Below are 21,126 nucleotides of genomic sequence, written 5' to 3' on the forward strand. Positions count from 1 at the left end.
CATGCCAATGAGCAGCTCATCAATCCCACTGCTGATGAACTACCACTAAATCAATAAGTAGCTAAGGATCTAATTGACACTTTGGTGGCTAGTGGATCAAGTCTTGAGTTGAGGGCTCATCGACATTATTTTCTTCAGGTTTGTCATCAACAAGACAGCTTATATCTGAGTTGAAAGGACTTATAATTCCCAAGGCTAATGCAAATAACAAGGACAAAGGATAAGCTCAAGTATTGACCAGTGATGAAGCTTTAAAAGAACTCATTGAGAAAGAAAAGAGAAAAAAGAAGAGGAGGCTAAACAGAAGAAATGGGAAGAACGAGAAAGAAAGAAGATTGAAAAGCAAGAAGAAAAGGCTTGGAAGGATGAAATGAGGCAAAAGAAGTAGGCAGAGAAGGCTTCAAAGAAGAAAACAAAAAATAAGCAAACAGATTTAGATGTAGAAGATCCTGATCCTGCAATTGAATCAGATGCAGAACCAGAGAGTGGGGTGCAAAGTCACGGGGATGTGCACTTTGTTTTGGTTTGTATGAAATTACAGAGAGAGTGGGTGCAGTGCACAAGGATGACAAGCAAGAAATGGATGCACTCAGATTGTAGAGAATGATATGTATGTGTGTGGACTTTGTAAAATGCTTTTTCGTTAATTGCATAGCTATTTGCATGCATAACTCTGTGTGTGAACATTCAATTTTATTCATTTTTCTTGTAGACAATTTTCTTGTACAGCTGATTTGAGTGTTAATATTGAATTAGTGGTAGTTCAAACTTGGCTAGTGAAATTCCCCATTTATTGATAACAGTTGATAATTGATAACCAATTTATACACACACAGAAGTCGATAATAGATTGAGACGTTGATAATCGCTGGATCGCTATGCAACACTCCACAACCAATCATTTAATGCTACTTTTGATGATGGGTTTGAACTTTGATAGCAAAGATGGTGAAGAGTGGTGCCATTCACCTTTAAAATTTCGTGATACTACGATGTTACGTGATGCAGTTATAAGAGATTAATGGTTAGTTGGTCGATAATACCTTACATTGTTCATCATTCCATGCAGTAGAAAGAAAAAAGACAAGTAAAATAAATCTCCAAAGCTGGCTGTAGGCTAGATTTGAGGTATGTAATTAGCGTAATTCTTTGAACAGCTGTAATTTGTTCTTATGTAATAAATGTACTGCTGTAAAATAAATTATCACTTGAACTCTCCACAGGTTGACTTGTTTGCCCTATGGGGTGACTTGTAAAGTACTACAGGATGACTGGTATTGTAGCTGAATTCTCTAACAAGGTGATTTGTTTGCATAGTTGAGCTCTGTAGGGTGACTTGCAATCTCTCTGTAGGCAACTTGTTTGTAGCTGAACTCTCTACATGGTGACTTGTAACATAATTGGTCTCTATATGGGGTGATTTGTTACATAGCTGAACTCCATACACGATGACTAGTAATCTAGCTGAACTCTCTGCAGGGAGACTTACGTATAACATAGCTGAATTCTCTACAGGGTGACATTCTTGTAGCTGAATTCTCCACAAGGTGACTTGTAACATTATTGAACTGTCTATATACAGGGTGACTTGTAATTTAGTCAATTTCTCTACAGAATGACTTGTGATGTGGGCCTCACCTTGTAAGGAGCCCCAAGAAGGCCTTCAGGGGCTTCATAGCTGCCCCAGAGCTACATTATCCACACATACAAAAAACTAAAGTACAGCAAAAGCGCAATAGTCCCTGTAGACTTGAAGACACAGGAAGCCTTAGTAAGAAATACCATCTATTAGCCAGTATGCCCAATAAGTAATGAGTATATTTCCAGGTGAAGCAAATGATTACTAGTAATATATCTTATAGTGATTTTTACATCAAGATCGAGATACTCTAATAGAACAGTCTCCCTAATTCAGTAATCAGGCTAATATTCAGTTTCAGTGGCCAAACTGTTAAAATCAGTCTAGCATATGGTGTAATGTTTAAAATTTTTCTAGGTGGTATGCATTTGGCAGAAAGCTTACGTAAGCTCAAGATACCCTAATAGAGCAGTCACCCTAATACAACAGTTATTAATATTAAGGGGTTTAGAAAACCCGGACCGGACCAGACCAGGCCAAATTATTCAAGTAAGCCAATTCACACAATAGCTATAACATACAATTCACGCAATAGCTAGCTATAACATACACTCTTTACCTTTTAGCCACTCTGCCAAGAACACAATTAGCTAGCTACGATGGCTCAGACTGCAACAGTGATCATGCACGAAACTTCATCCACGGTAAAACAACCTAACTGAGCCTTTAAACTACTTTCTACTACATTTCACTACAAGGCTACAGGCTCTTTCTGCTGTGCTCGAGACACACACGCACGCACACACACACACACACACACACACACACACACACACACACACACACACACACAAGTAACCGCCCGAATTTATTAGAATCATGACATACAAAGTGAAAGGAACTAAGATAACAGCAAACCTCTGAATTTATTTCGGTAGTGATGAATGAGTAATGGAGTATTTATAGCTACATGTCAAGATGAGCTTTAAATAGAACAAAACCTTACTACTCTAGAAATCTCTATATAGCTACCCTGGGAACTAGCTTTCATCCATGACCATTCCTTTAAATAAGTTCGAAGGTTTGCTGTTATCTTAGTTCCTTTCACTTTGTATATCACGATTTTAATAAATTCGGACGGTTACTCGTGTATGTAACAGTTGAGTACAGCAGAAAGAGCTTGTAGGCTTGTAGCTTTGTAGCGATTGTGTAGTGAAATGTAGTAGAAAGTAGTTTAATAGCTTAGTTAGGTTGGATGAAGTTTCGTGCACAATTACTGTTGTAGTCTGAGCCATCGTAGCTAGCTAATTGTGTTCTTGGCAGAGTGGCTACAGGGTGAGGGGTGTATGTTATAGCTAGCTATTGCGCGAATTGTATGTTATAGCTATTGTGTGAATTAGCTTACTTGAAAAATTTGACCTGGTCCGGTCCAGTCCGGGTTTTCTAAACCCCCTTAATATTATATTTATTATTTTATTTATTACGGCTTTACAGCACAAGTGCTGATGGTCTGTAGGACACCTGGTCCCTGTTTAAAGTTGTTATAGAAAGTGTGTTTGAAAAGGTGGAGAAAGGAGAAAAAAATCCATGACTGGACCTAGGCAGCCTCGAACCTGCAGCCATCCGATTAACGCTCGAACGCTTACAGGAGTCTGCCAGGCGGTCAGGATGTTTTCTCCTTGTCAATTTCATGCATATGTATCCAAGGAACTCTGGAGAGTGACTTATTATCTCAAAGTACCCCATGTGGAACCAAATGGATATTAGTTTATTAAGGCTTTACAGCACAAGTGCTGAAGGTCTGTAGGACACCTGGTCCTATTCACTCTCATATACAATCTTAAAGGGTCTAATTTTCATTTTTTTTTTCTGGGGGAGAATACCCCCAGACCCCCTAGATTGGCATGCTTCACATGCTAAAGATATTACCTAGCTATATCAGTTATAAGGGCTCCAAATTCTCAATTTTCCCTGGGCCCCTTAATTCTCTTGGCGATCCTGCAAAATGATGACCATCACTGCAAAAAAAAAAAGCTGTGGTATTTCTATAAACCAGTTAGCTATTGCACAGCTAACTAATTGGAAAAATAAATTCGATTAGGGATCATAGAAATAAAAAGTAGGGAAACAAGGGAGGTCACCTATACTTGCAGAATATACTAGTGGACATTTTAAATCCCTAATTCAGTCTATATATATACCCATGACCGAATTAGGAAATTAAATGTCCACTAGTATATCTGCAGGTAGGCAACCTCCATTGTCTCTCTGCCTTTTTTTTTATGATCCCTACTCAAAAAATTCCTTATATGTACTTGTTCATTTTTTTGCAACATTATTATGACTGGTGAACCCACACATACTGCATCAAAAGAAAGGATGGCACCAGAGTTAATGCTTTCATCTGAACGCACGCTTCAGCTATCAATTACTGACTCAAAAGTGAAGTGGCTATTGCACTTTGCTTTCATCTATTTCAGCCCATTACAAATGAAGAACAGTACGAGAAGTGTCTCTGCAATCAATCCAGTTGCTCCAGAAAATACGGGCGATAGCACAATAACCACCCTTATCCGTTGTCAAGTTATGCTTGGCTGGACACATCAGTTAGTTAGTTAGTCAGTCAATATTAAATTCTGTTAAATAGAAAAACAATAAAACTTTATGGAAGGGCTTGGAGTTGGTCTGACATTTTTAGGCTTGGCTGTGCCTAATCAATGCTGCCAAGCTGTCATGAAGGGAATGGGTTTAGGGTGATATTATTGGCTGGAAAAGCCCAGTTTTTCATCAACCCTAATATACAGTACAGCTAGTACTACCATACTGTATGATCATTGGTATACTGTTGAAAAACCCTCGGGGACATTGAATAAACATATGGAAGTACTATCTTCATTTCCGTAGTGCTAGGTGACAACAAAAGGATTGGCTTTGTTGCTTTGTCCCAATTTCTATAGCAGGACCATGATTATCACCTCAATTAGCAGGTATAAAAATGCAATTTGTACCTAGTGAACAACTTACAGTAGCATTGGCCCCAATTGCACAATACAAGCAACAGTGAATAACATAACTTAGTCTTTGTGTAACAAAACTTAGTCCCATTAGACATAAGCACTTAATACTGCATTCTATTTAGTTACCATGCATATAGACCACCGCGTGATCTGTGAAGTCTTGTTAATTTAAAGAGCTAAGAAGCTTCTAGTCTAAACCCAAGGGATCCACAAGAAGCCAGGCCTGAAATGTTGCAGATCACTGGTAAAATCTGGACAGATTAATGACAATTAAGATCTTATAGAAATCTTGAAATATCATTTTGAAATCTTAAAGATTTCAAAATCTCGTCCCTGGTTTTGTCGAGTTTGTTGATCTCTCATCTGAATCAGTGGAGTATTGCTAGGTGTAATACACTACTATGGTTTAAAAGAATTTATTGCTATCACCTTTGTACATGGAGAGTTCATCAAGAAATGAGGAAGGCCAAGAAAAACAGCAAATATCGCCATAACTTTCGAATAAAGTGCTTGTGGAACAATCCACATGTTTCATTTGTTAAACTCATCGAGAGAAGCCTTATGGTACCTTGTTTTTAACCTATGAATGAAGTTCGCAGCAGTTAAAGTGGTAACAACAAATTTTCAGAGCTGCACCAGACAACTACAGTAACCCTCGGTGCTCACACAGTTAATTAATTAACAAGTAATCTTAAAAACCTAACTTACAATGACTGCTTAAAGTCACATGCCATGTATAGGTGCATGGTACATACTGTATGCAGTACTGTATGTAGCAGCTTCACAAGGAGCACTTGTGCCCATAATAAAATTACCGCATATACAAGCACCATACACTAACTACATACACAGAGTACAAGGGAAATGAAAATTACATTATTATTAACCTCTTCGTAATCTTAACACCAAATGAAGTGTTGATGCATTCTTAATGCTGTAATCAGATAATGTACGTCCATCTTCCAATAGTTTTCCTGCAAAGATCAAATCCTGCTGATCAGGTGGTAGACCTTCTCTGTCTTGAATCTTGGCCTTAACATTTTCTATTGTATCCGATAACAATACTTCCACATTAAGAGTCTTTCCATTCGACATTTCAACAAATATCTGTGGACCTGTATAACATTGTACAACTAATATTACTGTGACAGTCACTCAGAATGAGCGATTATAAATCATTTGTTTGTTTTATACATTCCTTCCATGTTTTTAAGTTAATAGTACACTGTACATTATAAAGGGTAATGTATAACTATTGTTTTGTGATGTGAGTTATTAATACTGCTGGGCTGTGATAAAAGACTGAAGCCTTTGAACAAAGACCGTACAGTGTGCAAAATATGGCATGGCCACAGTGATAATAATGCTATGATTATCGCAAAAATGTCACTACAGCTTTTCTCAGCCATATGTATCACATCTATTTCATATTTGAATGCCTGTACTCTTTTCAAAGCTCAGGTTATACACTACTTTCGTATTCACATATGCAACTGGCTTGTGTCTACTTGTTTTTGCAACAGATGCCCTAGGAAGTTTCCTACATAAATATTGTTAATTTATTGAGTAAACTGCATTTTTAAGGTTCCTGAATAATAAACACTTTGTTGTTGAAATTGTAGCAGCAGTTTCGCTTGACTCTACTAGGGATCTGCAATACATATCGATACGGCAATATATCGATACAGCAAATAAGTATCACAATATGATACTGTACTTAGATAATATCGATATATTGAAGTTTTCTAGCAGAACAGTCAGTGATTGCTTTATTACTGTAACAGTGATGTAGATTGAAAGCCTCTCTATTTTACCTGTGCTAAGTTACAAGAAGCCATACACATGCACATGTATAAGTGCTGCTGTTATGGCTAAATATTCTTACCCAGGTCTTCTAAAAACAGTAACTGTTACACTTTAAGTATAAAGAACTGTACCACTAAGCAGTAAACAAATCTGCTGTATATAGTAGTCATCTTGACAACTCATCAAAGTGCGGAGAAATGCGGAGTAATCCGGACAAGCCTTTGTGGGAGCATATCTTAAAATGTTTGTGGTAGCTAATTGTCTGGGTGGTGTAATAGAGGCAGGTATCCAGGTAGAGATGTGCTTTTTAACAGGAACTCTGTTTTCCATACTAAAATTATATCAGAACACACTAACTATTTGTCACATCAGTATAATACCATAGTTTATCAGCATTCACTGAATAACTTGAAGAAGACATTTGTATACACAGTGAATGTAGTTGGCTCTTTAAGGTACAGATAAATTGGATATTGTTACTAATATGCCAGTCATAACTAGCTTCATTATAGTATTGTAATACAGTATCGTATCAAACATTTTATTGATGGTGATACGTGATACACAAAATCCACTGTATCGCAGAACACTAGACTCTACTGTATGTCTTGATTATGTCTTGATTACACCATGCAATATTTTTTTCAACCACAATCATAGCAAAATTGCCCATCTGTAGTAGCTAATATGCATCAATTCTTTTTACAGTGGGACACACAATGCCATACACAATGCCATACATAATGTTTCTTTTGTAGGAAAGTGCATATTCAATTATGCTGATAACATTGCCCTACCAGACTACATAGCCCTGATGCACACATGTGTACATAGGTATGTACTCCAAATGATAAAACATGTACTTGGCTCTAAAAAAAGATGTCTCCACGAAAGTAAAAGTAACTGGTAACTGAAACAGCTGATATCTGCAGCAGCCAAGAATGAATGTTGATACAGCTAACTATGTTTTACATTGCACTTTTATCATTTTGTCCATATATGGAAATGTAAGTACAGAGGTGTGTCCACACTGCTTATTAGTTAGCAACCATCTCTTTATGAATTGATCAACCATTATTCTTAATAGTGACACCACTTTTGTCATTGGCCATATAGTGCTCTACATACAAGGTGGCTAAAATACTAACCAGTTAGAGTTAAAACGAATTAATTAGGGATATATTAAATGTCAAAAGTGCAAAATAACTGAATTCGCAAGTGTTGAATGCAGAAAGAAGTGATATATGTATCAGAACTGTAAAAGATTATGGCCTTTTGTTAAAAGTGAAATTACAAAAAAGGCTGTAGTAATGTTACAAGTGATATATTACTTTATTACAGCCATTTGCTGGCCTCCACCTCTGACTTCACTATTCCTTTAACCCTAATATTTCTAAATGTTGCACCACTTATTACAGGTTGGCTTTTTGTAAATATTATTAAAGTTTTAACAACTATGCATGGACTGGTCACAACTGACATGATATGCACACACCATGGTTTACTAGATTGTAATGTATTTACTTAACACCAAATGAAGCGTTGCTTCCTTCTGAATATTGTAGTCTGATAATGTACGTCCATCTTCCAATTGTTTTCCTGCCCATGTTAGTCTCTGTTGATCAGGTGGTATACGTTCTTTCTCTTCAATTTTGGCCTTTACAACTTCTATTGTATCTAAAGCCTCCACCTTCAAAGTAATGGTCTTCCCAGTCAGTGTCTTAACAAATATCTGATAACCTGTCATTAACAAAAATACTGTACACCATATTTTCTTCAACTTTTCTAACTCCAAAAAATCACCACACGTAACTTATGCATGGTGTGTTTGATTCAGTGACAGATTGGGGGAAGTGGGGAAGGAAGGAGATTCCAAAAGTTATGTGGAACCCCTTTTGGAACTTTTTGGCTGAAGCATTTGAAATTTGAAAATCAATTTATACCTACAGATATCACAATGTACTAGCCAAACTTCATAAATTGCCTCCTTTAACTTGTGATGAAATTATTCAAAATTGCTTCTTCAAAACCATAAATGTAAAAATAATTCTATAGTAATTTTAATGCAACAATATTGATACAGACCTTAATTTAATTTTTGAGGTGTCAAGGACAGATGTCCTTACATTTGTAACAATTGTAAGGACATCAAATTAAATTGTAAGGACGTGAGCTAGGACTACATTAAGGAATTAGTACTATACTGTATACAACACTGCTAGAATTCACTACATATGCATTGTTATTAACATCACATTCAAATGTATGTCTCTCTAATTCTGTATGGTTGTACATAAAGATGTTGTGCTGCATGAAGTGTATCCATGTTATTTAGGTACAGATTTTCAAGCTGCGGATGTTTGTATCCAAGTTGTGGTACAAATGAGAAGATGTCAAGTCAGTGCAACCAAGATATAAGCTTGTATTTTTTTAAATTTTACATTTTTAAAAATTTTGTGATGATTTGTAAAAATGTACAACATACGGTATCAATAATCAAAGGTGTATTGTACATACAGTATGGTCAGTTGTGTATATACACCATCATTTACATGCAAGTCTTCATAATGACTCCAGCCACTCTTCCCAGTCATCCAAGTTCAACTGAGGTTCGTCTTCTGCTTCATCATCTGAATCAAGGGAAATTACTGAAGAGTGGGCTGCAGATGATGGTCTTCTAGATGAACGACTAGTTCTACGAGTTTTCTCATTCCATCACAACTGCACAGCACCTGTTGCATCCCATTGGTTGGGAGGTGGCCCTTCAAGACGGATGCGTAACAAGTTATCTAGCCTTTGTTCATTGAGGGAAGACCTCTTGTTGGTTTTCAATATCTTCACCTGCGAGAAGCACCTTTCCAGATGTCCATTGGATACTGGAATGATGAACAGCATTTCAATTAGGGAAAGGATATTGCTCCACCTAATGGAATCACTGTTGTTAAACAACTTCCACCAAACTTTTTGGTAATTTTCAGTCAAATTTAAATATGCTTTTCCATAGTCGACCATGTCATCCCACTCTTGCTGTAATAAGGTGCAATCAACATTCGCATGATCTAGCGGTACAGAAAACCTTCTGGTAAAGTAGGCTAAGGCATCATATCCAAACGAAGCATCATCGGTCTTTTCCCATCCATGTGTGGCGAGAAGTTTTACTGTGTGAGTAAACAATTCCACATTCTGGCATTTAAATCTTCTTGTCAGGCATTGTAGAATAGAGTCAACAAATTTCTGGAAATTGTTTTTTAGAAACTGCAAACCTTCTCGGTGGTTGGTCAGCTCCACACCCTGGTAAGTTGTTTTACCTTCGTCTTCATGCAACCTGAACAAAACCTTTTCAACTGTTGGAAGCTTTTCAAAGCTTTGCGTCTTCAGCTTTTCAACATTTTTAGATGTATGTAAAAAGCCTTCAATTGCTCTGACAAGACATAATTCACTGTCTTGCAGCACTTTACATAATATTGCAGGTGATTTTAAAATATCATGAAACACAGCAAATCCAAACAGAATTCTACTTTTTCTCCATCGCAATACATAACCTTTTAGTTTAGGCCTGTCCGTAGCCTTTGTTGTTTTGTCCTGGCTCAGTGACGTCATATGGTTGAAGTATGCTCCATATCGTTCAATAAAACGATTAAGTGCTGAAACTTTGTGAGCAATGAATCTTGTGCCACAAGCTCGAATTGGACGATTTCCACCTTCAACTGAGAATTCTGAGTCACCAAAACAGGCCTGCATTTCTGTAATTACTTCATCAAGTTCCCTATACTTCTTAGGGGATTTGGTGTATAAATAATAAACCTGCATAAGTATTTCATTTATTTCATCAAAAAGAGTGCCCCGTAAGGCATCTTTCAAGGCCAATTCTAATCGATGAGCCACACACCAGGTTGTAACAAGCCATGGCCTATCCACTTCAAGCTTTCCCCTTAATCCTCCATCACCAAGGTTGACATTAGCACCATCACATCCAAATCCTAGCAATTTTTCAGTTTGTCCAACACCCATGTACGAAAGAGCTCGGGTTACACACTCGGCTAATCCAATAGCAGTAGTACTCTTTGGCTGTCGAACGCACAAAAAATTGTTTCTCACATGAACTGTGCCATCACTGTCACTAACATCCAGGTAAGTCGACAAAAATATTTTCTCCTCAATATTAGCAGCATCAGTACTGCCATCCATCTGTAAACTAAAAAAATTGCGGCTCTGTAGTGCTTCACTCAAATTTAGCCTTAAATTCTCAGCTATGAAATCTACAAAAGTAGAACAAGCCATGTTGGTTTTGTAGCCTTCCCCCAAATCCACTCCTTGCCGTTCTAATAAATTACAGAGGCTAGTCATCTTATGAAAAGCAAGGCCTTCCTTAGCTATCGTGTACGCTACTTCAAATTTTCTCACCATTTTCTGCTCAGCAGCGCTATCCATCCTCGAAAGAGCTCTGACAATAGGGGCTTCACTAATACTCGAAGACGCGGTCTTTTGGCGATAAAGTGACATTGCTTTACAATGCATATCAGTCTTTGCATGGTCTTTAAAGTTCGAGCACCGAAGGTTTGTAGCTCCCATCACAAACGCGGCACTGTAGTTCCTCAATCCTCGCAGTCTATCATCGAATTCTTGGCAGACGGAGCACGATAAGCTCGCCACATGGTCGGCATCGTTTTCGCACTTCTTAAATTTCAGCCATGTCATCGTCTGCATCGACCTATCGTTCTCTCTTATCCACTTATGCACTGTAGATACGGAAATGGAACGTTTCGCCAAAGGAGCAGAGCTAGAATTAGCTGGCCTCTTACGTCCGGACATTTTCGTCCGTACACCACACAAAGTCCGCGGACATTTCCATTATTGTCCGGAAATTGTCCGGAAATTGTCCGTTGACCGCACGTTATTTTAAGCCCTGTTGATAAAGTTTAGAATCTTTATGCAAAGCTTTAGAATGGCTACACTCAACTTAGAAACAATCTCTGGGCAATTTATTGTGGTAGCATGCCTCACAGTACAGCCAGTGCGGGCGGCCAAGTATACCAGTGTGGCCAAGTACAGCCAGCACGAGCACGCAAAAGACAAGTGTGTATTTTACAGGAACCAAGAAAGTGTCGTTTTCACACATTCATAGCTTGATAATGGCTGAATGGAAATTAACTATTTTTGCTGTGGAAATTCCCTCGGGGTAGGGCACTTCCCAGTCAAAATTTGAGGTGAATCCACCCATTCATCACTGAGATACGCACCTTCAAAGTTCGTCTTATTGTCTTCGTATTTTTCTTCTTAATCATTTTCTTCTTCTTGTTTGTCTTGCATACTTTAGAAAAATCATAATAACTCGTGTGTGCTTTGGTCGATTTACTTAAAATTTGGATGGCAGTACGAGTGCAATACTGCAGTCCAATTTTGGTACAGATCAGACAAAGAACAAAGGAGTTATGCATGATTTTTCAACATTCCAAAGGCGATTTGTTGTCACGCCTCCATGGTAAACCGCTTGGCAGAACAACTTGAAAATCATTGAAAATCAGTCTGTACATGGAGTAACTATCGTAATGCAAGCCTTTTGTGGTTTTAAAGAAATCGCACTAACAGTCATGGAGTTATAACAAAATCTTCAACCATGTGTAAAATTATGGGATCGAAATATTCTAATAGAGCAGTCACCTTCTTACTTTTCATCTCGCACACTTTAGAAAAATTATAATAACTCGCGCGTGCTTTCGTCGATTTACTTAACATTTGGATGACAGTAAGAGTGTAATACTGTACATTTACAGTCCAATTTTGGTACAGGTCAGACAAAAAACAAAGGAGTTATGCACAATTTTTCAAAAGTCCAAAGGCGATTTGTTGTCATGCCTCCAGGGTAAACCGCTTGACAGAATAACTTGAAAATCGGTCTGTACATGGAGTAACTATCGTAGTGCAAACCTTTTGTGGTTTGAAAGAAATCACACTAACAGTCATGGAGTTATAACAAAATCTCCAACCATGTGTAAAATTGTGGGATCGAGATATTCTAATAGAGCAGTCACCGTGGGGTAAAAAGGTGCACAAAAAATGTTGAAAAAAAATTTTTTTTTACCAGAGTTCAAACCGGGGACTTCCATACGTATCTAACACACGTATCCTTAACCACTGAACCACTACTATCTTGGCTGATCACCTTAATTTATTTCTGCTTTATAAATGAAAGTTCAACATTTGTAATTCATAGAACTTGGTAGACCTATCAGTGGAAATTCTAGAACATTCTACATGCGTGTATTGAAGCGTTCAGAAAAAATGTGTGCTGTGTTAGAGTAGCTACTACAAAAATTATGAAAAAAGTCTATGCCAAGTGTGTCATGTGGCCAAGCAGGCAGGTGGGTGGGCGACGTACTCGTTTTACGGAATCAAAAATCGCTGTTTTATGTATCTGTTGCTCCATAGACTTGATTGGTGTAATCAATAACAATTTCTGTTATGGAAGCTTCCTCAGGATAGGGTATCTTTCATTCCTAATTAGTGTTGCACAGATAATCGGTTCAATAATTGGTATTGGCGATATTGCCTACTAGCCAATTAATTGGTTTTGATTAAATCAAAGCTGATGTTAATCTCCACTGCACTAGGTAGTATAATGATGTGGGGGAGGCTAGACATAAATTATTTGGCATTTTAATTAAGTTATGTGTTGATGGTTTAGTGGTGACTACAAGCCATGCCCATAATAAACTGTCAGGTTTTAGCCATGCCCATAATAAACTGTCAGGTTTTAGCCATGCCCAACAGTAAACTGAGGTTTTGGGTTTCTATGTAGTACCAACCACTTGTCTCAACTGTGTAGCAGTAGTAAAATGTACTTAAAACCTGTTTACCATGAATAACTTTTACTTGTAGTATCCATCTAACGTCACATTTTAGCCTAGAATGAGCTGTATATCAATACTTATGTCACTAATATGAGTCATTTAATAATGATGAGGATGAGTGTTAGTGTTACTAGTGTATATCAGATCGGTTATCGGTATTGGCTAATTCTGTTGCTTCATATCGATTATCAGAATAATCGGCTAATTTGGTTATCGGTACAACACTATTCCTAATTTGAGCCGAACCTGTCCAGCTATCATTGAGATATACGTGCCTTCGTGAAATGAGTGAGGATGGAGCTTGTCTAGATGTTTCTGCTTCAGGATTCTAGGGAGGCCGGTAAGTCACAGAAGGAATTTTTGATGACAAAGTGTTTAATGCTGATGCACCTTCATATCGTGGTACCCAAATATCCTCACTTTATCGATGTTTTGAACGTGAGAAACAATGCAACTATGAACAACGTATTACTATGGAAATGAGATGGGATCTTTTATCTCACTTGTGTTTTCAACATTTGGTGGTATTGATCGTGCTGCTGCTGCTGCTGTACTTTACAGAAGACTTATTTCCTTTTCTCTTCAGAAGGAGTCCTGTGATGTTATGGCTGTGTTGCAGGATTAGCTTTTCTTTGTTACGCTGCGCTATACGTGTTTGAGAGGAACTAGATTACACATCAGGGCCAGCTGTCCGCCACTTTCACTAGGAGCACCAGTTTGTTTAGCACTTCTAGCATCTTTAGTGCTAGGGGTGGTGGCAAAGGGTGCTGGTATATAACCCTAGGAATCAAAGTAAAATTAAAAAGATATATGTACCTTCAAAAATTTATATTGTTTCAGTTCTTCATTTGCCACGTAGTCTTTGATGATTTCTGTATAGTAAAGGGGGAAAAGATCAAAAGGAATTATCAAGGTCAACCATATAAGCTGGCTTTGGAACTTGCAATTACAAAATGAAGTGATATCTGCACAAAAACAGCCAAGCTGTGAAAAAAGGTGTGGCCTTAAAAATTCTGGGTGAAAAAAGTTGTGAAATCAAAGGTGGCGGCCAACAAATGGCTGCAATGATGTTATGTTAGTAAATTTTAATAATGGCTATGTGCATTGTTAAAATTTAGTAGCATTAACATCATTGCAGCCATTGGTTGGCTGTCGCCTTTGATTTCACAACTTTTCACATCCACGTTTTTTTAAGACCACACCTTTTTTCACAGCTTGGCTGTTTTTGTGTGGCTGTTTTTATGCAGATAGATATCACAGGAGTATAGTAATTGATATTATCACAATCACAATACATTTTGCACCCAACTTGTGTGTTTTTATTTATCATACATAATTTGGTTGTAATTAGATGAAGGTAAACAATTTCTGCTGCAGCAATTTCTAGGGGTAGGGCACTTTAAATACACCTTGTATTTGAGCAAACAATCTCCATGATATATACCATCTTAATGTCTTCGTAATCTTTTTGTCCTTTTCTTTTTGCTATACATACAAATACAAATAACTTATACATACTTTGTTCAGTCTACTACACATTGGGAAGGTTAATATTTATCTTCCACATTTCCTTGAGTGTGGGCACTATCAACTTGTGTACAATGCATGTGATTTTCTAAAAATAACAAATGTGTCTGTTGTCATATCTATATAGGATCTCCACACCTATCACCCATGCAGAGTTGTAATTCCAAAGCCTGAGCTTTACTTTGTAAATAAAAGTTCTAGCTTAAATCTACATAGTTACCATACAGCCCAATTTTTTCATAGTTCAGCTGTTTTGGTTTAGTGGTCATTTATATATATTTGTATTTGTAAGCCAATTGCTGGCAGCTTTGGGGTTGCTTTTATTTCTGTACAAAACTTCCACAGCCAAAGTTACTTATTGGCTGCAGTATATAGCTACAATATCATGCTAGCTGTTTTTCAAGACTGCATTTATTTATACTACTGAACTCTTTGTATTTGCACTTGTGCATGTACAGTATAGACGTATTTAACAAAGAGGTGTGGTCATAAAAATGCTCTGCATGTGCAGGTTACCAGCCATTTTTATAGGGCAAAAGAAATGCGTTGTCAACTAGAACTTATCAATCAAGCAACAATAAAAATGGGTAGTTTGAGGACTAAAACCATTATTATAATTCAGGCATGGTAAAATAAGTTACTTTTTAGATGCTAAAGCAAATTTTATTCAGGTAATTTTAATTTTGCTGCCTGTACAGAAAAGTCACCCCGTTACACTTTTTCAACAAAGCCCAAGTACTGTACAAAGTATGACTACAAGGTTTGTATTTCGGGTAGTGATTATACTTGACACAGTATTGCAGTGCACAGAAACACTTCAACAATGTTTGCCCTACATTGATTTTCCTGATCTTTTTGCCCTACATAAATCCAGATTGTGTTATGCAAAAAATGATGTAATATAGTGCCACGCCTTTTCGTAAACCTGTCTGTATACAGCAATAAAGTTGGCCATAGCCAATTTTGGAGCTCACTTCAAGCATGTAATAAAGCAGAAAATTTATGCACTAATTCCAATATGTTTTTGCCTTATTGATTTGTAACATGACTGCTCTGTAGAATACATGACTGCTCTATTGAAGTGTGTATCCTGGGTATGTATAGTGTTTGATTTTTGCATTATACCATATTTAACTGGTTAATAGCTGCGGCTACTATAACTTTCAGCAAGCAAAACCCTGCAGCTACTATGGGCTTGTGTGGCAGCAGCCCCCGGCATTTATACAGATTCACAAGTGACTGCATGACCTTGTTTAATCATCTGTCAATACTGTCATTCATTCAAACTTCTCTCAAAAATACTATTTCCTGGCTTAAAACAACTCCTTTGCCAGGTTTCTACTTCAAACGTGTCTTATCAACACTTGCAACAATATGTTCAGATACAAGCCACAGCTCTTATCCGAGGGTGGCTCAGTGGCTCTTATTACAATAATTCTAGGCTGTAAAGCAGCTACTATCTGGGGGCGGCTATTATACAAGCCACGGCTACTAACTGGTCAAATACGGTAGATCTTTTATTGAACCAGATTTCCATTCTATGAATGGTTTGGAAGAATATTCAACTTGTGGTCATCATACAGTACAATAGTACTCTATAGTAGGGACCACAAAGAAGTAGGCATGGCCCATGAAAACACATCGCCCAAAAACCAGCCTCACTTTTCTTAGACGATGATGATGCAGTATTGGTTAGGCAAAACTAAGCCCAAACAAGTCTTCAGATTGACCCGAAATGCTTTCAACAAGTTGTATGGAATTTAAAAAATATTATTTAACAGAATTTTCTAGTGACCGACTGACTGACTGAGTAACTGACTGATACCTTCAGACAAGCGTAACTCGATAACCGCTAAGGCTATGGGCTTGATTTTTTTCTCGCTTCGGCCCGAGAGGTGCCTTTTGGCATGCCGCAGTACGTACAATGAATTCTTCATGGACTAATTACCACTGTCCTCCTTTGTGTCCCATTCACCTTAGCTGACAACAAAAAGTGTCGATTTGGAGGTAGCACATGATGGCTTCCCTTCGTAACAGAAATTGTCCATATTTTTCATAGTAGCTACTTTGATTGCAGAGGTGCTTTTTGAACAGTTCTTAATTGATATGTAATATTGTGTGTCGGGTTGAACATAGCCGACAATTAAGCGTAATGGATACCTCACTTTTCAGACGATAATTGATATAACTGGGGAGTACGGCACCATTTATCGTTTTTGGTATGCGTGGATTGCAGAGGTGCTTTTTGAACAGTTCTTGATTCATAATGTTGTGTAACAGGTTGAATATAGCTGACAACGAAGCGTATTTCACTTTTCAGACGATAATTGATATAGCTGGGGCACACGGTGCCATTTCTTTCTTTTGATGCGGTATGCATGGGTTCACCAGTCATAATAATTATTTACAAAAACAAACAAACAAATACACAAAAAATTGGAATTTTCAACTAGAGTAGGGACCATAGTACATCAATAAAAAGTACCGAAACAGGTTGGAGTAGTGCATGATATTACATCACAGTGAAACAATAAGAAGTGTTATACCCCTACTGTGCATTTCCGTTATGGTATCTTGAGTACAGTAGGGATATAATGCTTCTTATTGTTTCACTGTGATTTAATATCATACTTGTTTCAGTACTTGTGCTATGGTCCCTACTCTAGTTGAAAATTTCAATTTTTTTGTGTACTTGTAAGAAGGTATAGATATGAAAAACAAAACTATATAATCACAGTTGTGTCATATTTGAAAAAACATGTGAATATTGTACCAGTGTTTTATCTTGTCTACAAAATCTAATTCTGAACGTTTTTGGTGCACCATTTTTTCTGCTATATTTGTGTACTATTGTACTGTATATTTTTTGTCTATTGTATTTTTCATACTGTACTGCCTGGCAGATATGTACAATACAGTTATTGAAACTAATTTAATTTATTCTGTAAACACAACCTCCACTGACAATGCCGTGCATGACACTATAAATCACTAAAATTAGCAAACTTTGTGTTCTATGACTAGAAATAGATTGTATAGGGACATATATTGATAGTCTGTTGGCTGAAAACTGAAGTGATTTGAATACTTGAGATGAGCACTCCAAAGAAAACTACTAGAAAGTACAATGTATTCCATAAAGCATTTATTGTCTGTACTTGTGAGTACAAAAAATACAGCACTAAAGGTGTGTCTTGAGACTAATACAGCACTTGGCTTTGACCCATGCTATATAAAGTCTTGAAATGACCACTCGTGATGCAGGTATTTAAAATAATTATAATACACTTTGTGTTGCTTTACATACTTGAGCTTAATTGTACTCAACCCTCACAACCATTGCATGTAATGGGGATTCGGAAATAGTTTCTGGGTTGATACTTTGACAGAAAATCATACTATTCAGTACTACAAATATCATATTTACTTTGTTGAATGTCATGGTGTTTATTACTTTAATTCCAAAAATCGATGCAGTGACTATAATTATAAAGTTGGCCACCATGCACTCAATGTTAAAAAACTATGTTGAAGCCATTATTTTCAAAATCGATAGTGGAACCACTCAAGTGCAGTTACTGTTGAAGGTGTGGCATTTAACCAAGTAAACATGGCACATAAAACAAGAGATCTGTAGATTACATACCTCACTCACTGTGTTTGCAGTTATGGGATTGTCACACACACAGTGAGGTGTGATAATAGATGTGTGTAAAGGCACGTCTACACAAAATCAAATTAGAAATTGGATGCAACAGGAATTCAGGCAATGCATATTGAACCCGAATTGAACGTGTTCAGATGCATTATCACGTAATGCACACTATTGAATTTTCTAAATGGATAATTTAAAGATATGAGAAAACAATGATTTATGCCAACTGAGAGAACAGTGAATTTAATGATGGAATGAAAGGAACAGTTCGTAGTAATGCTTATTCTTGTGTTTATAACGTACCACAAGGATTTCTATGACCACGGAGTGGAGTATGAAAAACTGCTAATGGCACATGAATGGTATTAGCTATATGGGCCCATTGTTCTTTCAAACTCTAAAATCTAGCTATGATGATGAAACACTGCTTTGACACATCCTTGCGCTATTATCACACCGAGCGTTTCTGCATTTCTACCCTCTATTGCTCTGTTGTTTACAAAGTTCACGCACAAACGTGTCAAGCCCTCATGTGCTAACTAGCATTGCGTTATTATGATGTAACGAATTCTGATTTGTCAGCCAATTTGCATTCAGACCACCTGTGGAGGTGGATTCATGCAATCCACTTTCAATTCGAATCACCTTAATGCACATTGAAAAGCGCATTAAGGCAATTCAAATTGTAAGTGGATTACACGAATCCACCTCCACAGGTGGTTTGAATGCAAATTAGCTGGCGAATCAGGATTTGCTACGTCATAATAATACAATGCTATAGTTAGCATGTGAGGGCTTGACACCTTTGTGCGTGACCATTGTAACAACAGAGGGTAGAAATACGTACAGAAGCGGTCGATGTAATAAAAGTGAAAGGATGTATCGAAGTAGTGTTTCATCATCGTAGCTAGCTCTTAGAGTTTGAAAGAACAACAGTCCCATACCATTCATGCACCATCAGCGGTCTTTTGTACTCTACGTGTAGAAATCCTTGCAGTACGTTATAAACACAAGAATAAGGCACAAGAAAAATGCACTACTATGAGCTATTCCTTAAACCCACTGTTCTCTCGGTTGGCGCAAATGAGTATTTTCTCAACTGTATAGTTATCCGTTTACCACACTAGTAAATTCAATAATGTGCATTACGTGATAATGCATGCAGACACATTCAATTCAGATTCAATATGCAATGCCTGAATTCCTTTTGCATCCGGTTCCTAATTCGAATTCATGTAGACATCCTTTAGTATAGCAGGGATAGAATGAAATTGAAAAAACCAGAAGCCATAAGTTATGGGGCACCATTTGTACCAAAATATTGTACTTTTGTGTAATTTATAAATCCAGTGTTGTTTTATAAATCACTTCGTAATTTATATAAATTGCTATTTGATTTATAAAAATCGGGTACCGATTTAGATAAATCACGTGTTTATGTATATATCACTTGGAGATTTTTAAATCATTCGGAGATTTATATGCGAAGCTATTCTTTTATGCAAATCAAGTGGTGATTTGTATAAGCGGTACTGTTTAGGAAAGTTACATGATTATTTATAAAGCGCTTACAGATATAGATAAATTACGTTCTGGTTTATATATCAGACACTTATATAGAAATATATAACTATAGCGCTTGGGAAGCTAATTGCTGCTACAGATCTAGTTATATCCTGCGGATGACACGTTGGCCCATCAGACGGGGGGGAGGGGGATGGAAGGAGGGATTAAGCTATGCATGCACGTGACAAACATTAAAGACCTGAAGCGATTAGATATATCATGGCTGTCGGTTTGCCAACTGATTCGTTTGTAAAAGCGCTAGTAACCTTTGCTGGAGCCACTACACAAAATCAGGGTGGTCAGGACAGTTACAAATTGCAGCTGGCCATGGGCAGCCTTCCAGTATGCCGACTTCTGATGGCTCTCCAGCTACTGGGACTTCTTGAATACAGAGTCAGGAAGCTGAGAATACCAGTTCATCGTCTAGAAGGTAACTATATACAATTCTACACTAATAATGTGCCACGTGAGTCCATGCAGGCCCAGTCTTACATCACGATGCCAAAACAGATATAAATTAGCAATTTTGTGGTTTTGCCCTTGCATGCATGCATGCATGCTCACGTCTCTACGGTTATGTTGTGGTTGACCAGAGGCATGTAATTAACATAGCTACAGTATAGCGGGACTATACTCACTATCAATTAAACATAGTTTACTAACTCCTAGCTATATTACCAAACACATGATGTAAATTAATCTGTTTATTTATTTATTTTTTTAAATATATAGTGCCCTGCAAATTCTTCCGTCATTTCTTAGACGACGTGAAAGAAATGAGCAACTGCATGCCAGAGGACAGCAGAGGAATAAGAAACCTAAGGTGATAAAAACTTGGGATAGGGATATCCTTTGTATCCCTAAGGGAGGAAGATGTTCTGGTGGTGGCATTAGTTTTCCAAGAGGAAGATATTGGACATATTTAGCAAGGTCTGGCTTGATTGGAAAACTGCATTTAACATCAGAAATGAGTGATCAAGATGTTGAAGATGAAATACGTACCATCTTTAGAGGGCCCATACAAAACAATCCCTCCTTTCCTTTTTCTATATTTGCAGTCAACTGGAGGGGGTCAAAACACTTACAATGCCATCACAAAGCACATAATTCAAATGGACACCACAA

At 37.4% G+C, this 21,126-nt stretch overlaps 1 protein-coding gene across 3 annotated transcripts in view; it reads right to left on the reverse strand.

The window, feature by feature from the left end:
• The window catches only part of LOC136243593 (polyubiquitin-like), a 74,941-nt gene that overhangs the window by 43,257 nt on the left and 10,558 nt on the right, over positions 1-21,126 (reverse strand). For 2 of the 3 annotated variants that reach the window (XM_066035134.1, XM_066035132.1), the window contains exons 2-3: positions 7,927-8,142; positions 5,484-5,711 (exon numbers count right to left, since the gene is read on the reverse strand). In XM_066035134.1, coding sequence (XP_065891206.1) covers positions 5,484-5,711; positions 7,927-8,142 — 444 coding nt within the window. The remainder of the gene's footprint in view (positions 1-5,483; positions 5,712-7,926; positions 8,143-21,126) is intronic. The other variant, XM_066035133.1, reaches the window with a different exon arrangement.

This window comes from Dysidea avara, chromosome 13, assembly GCF_963678975.1.
Source record: "Dysidea avara chromosome 13, odDysAvar1.4, whole genome shotgun sequence".
Taxonomy (NCBI): Eukaryota; Metazoa; Porifera; class Demospongiae; order Dictyoceratida; family Dysideidae; genus Dysidea; species Dysidea avara.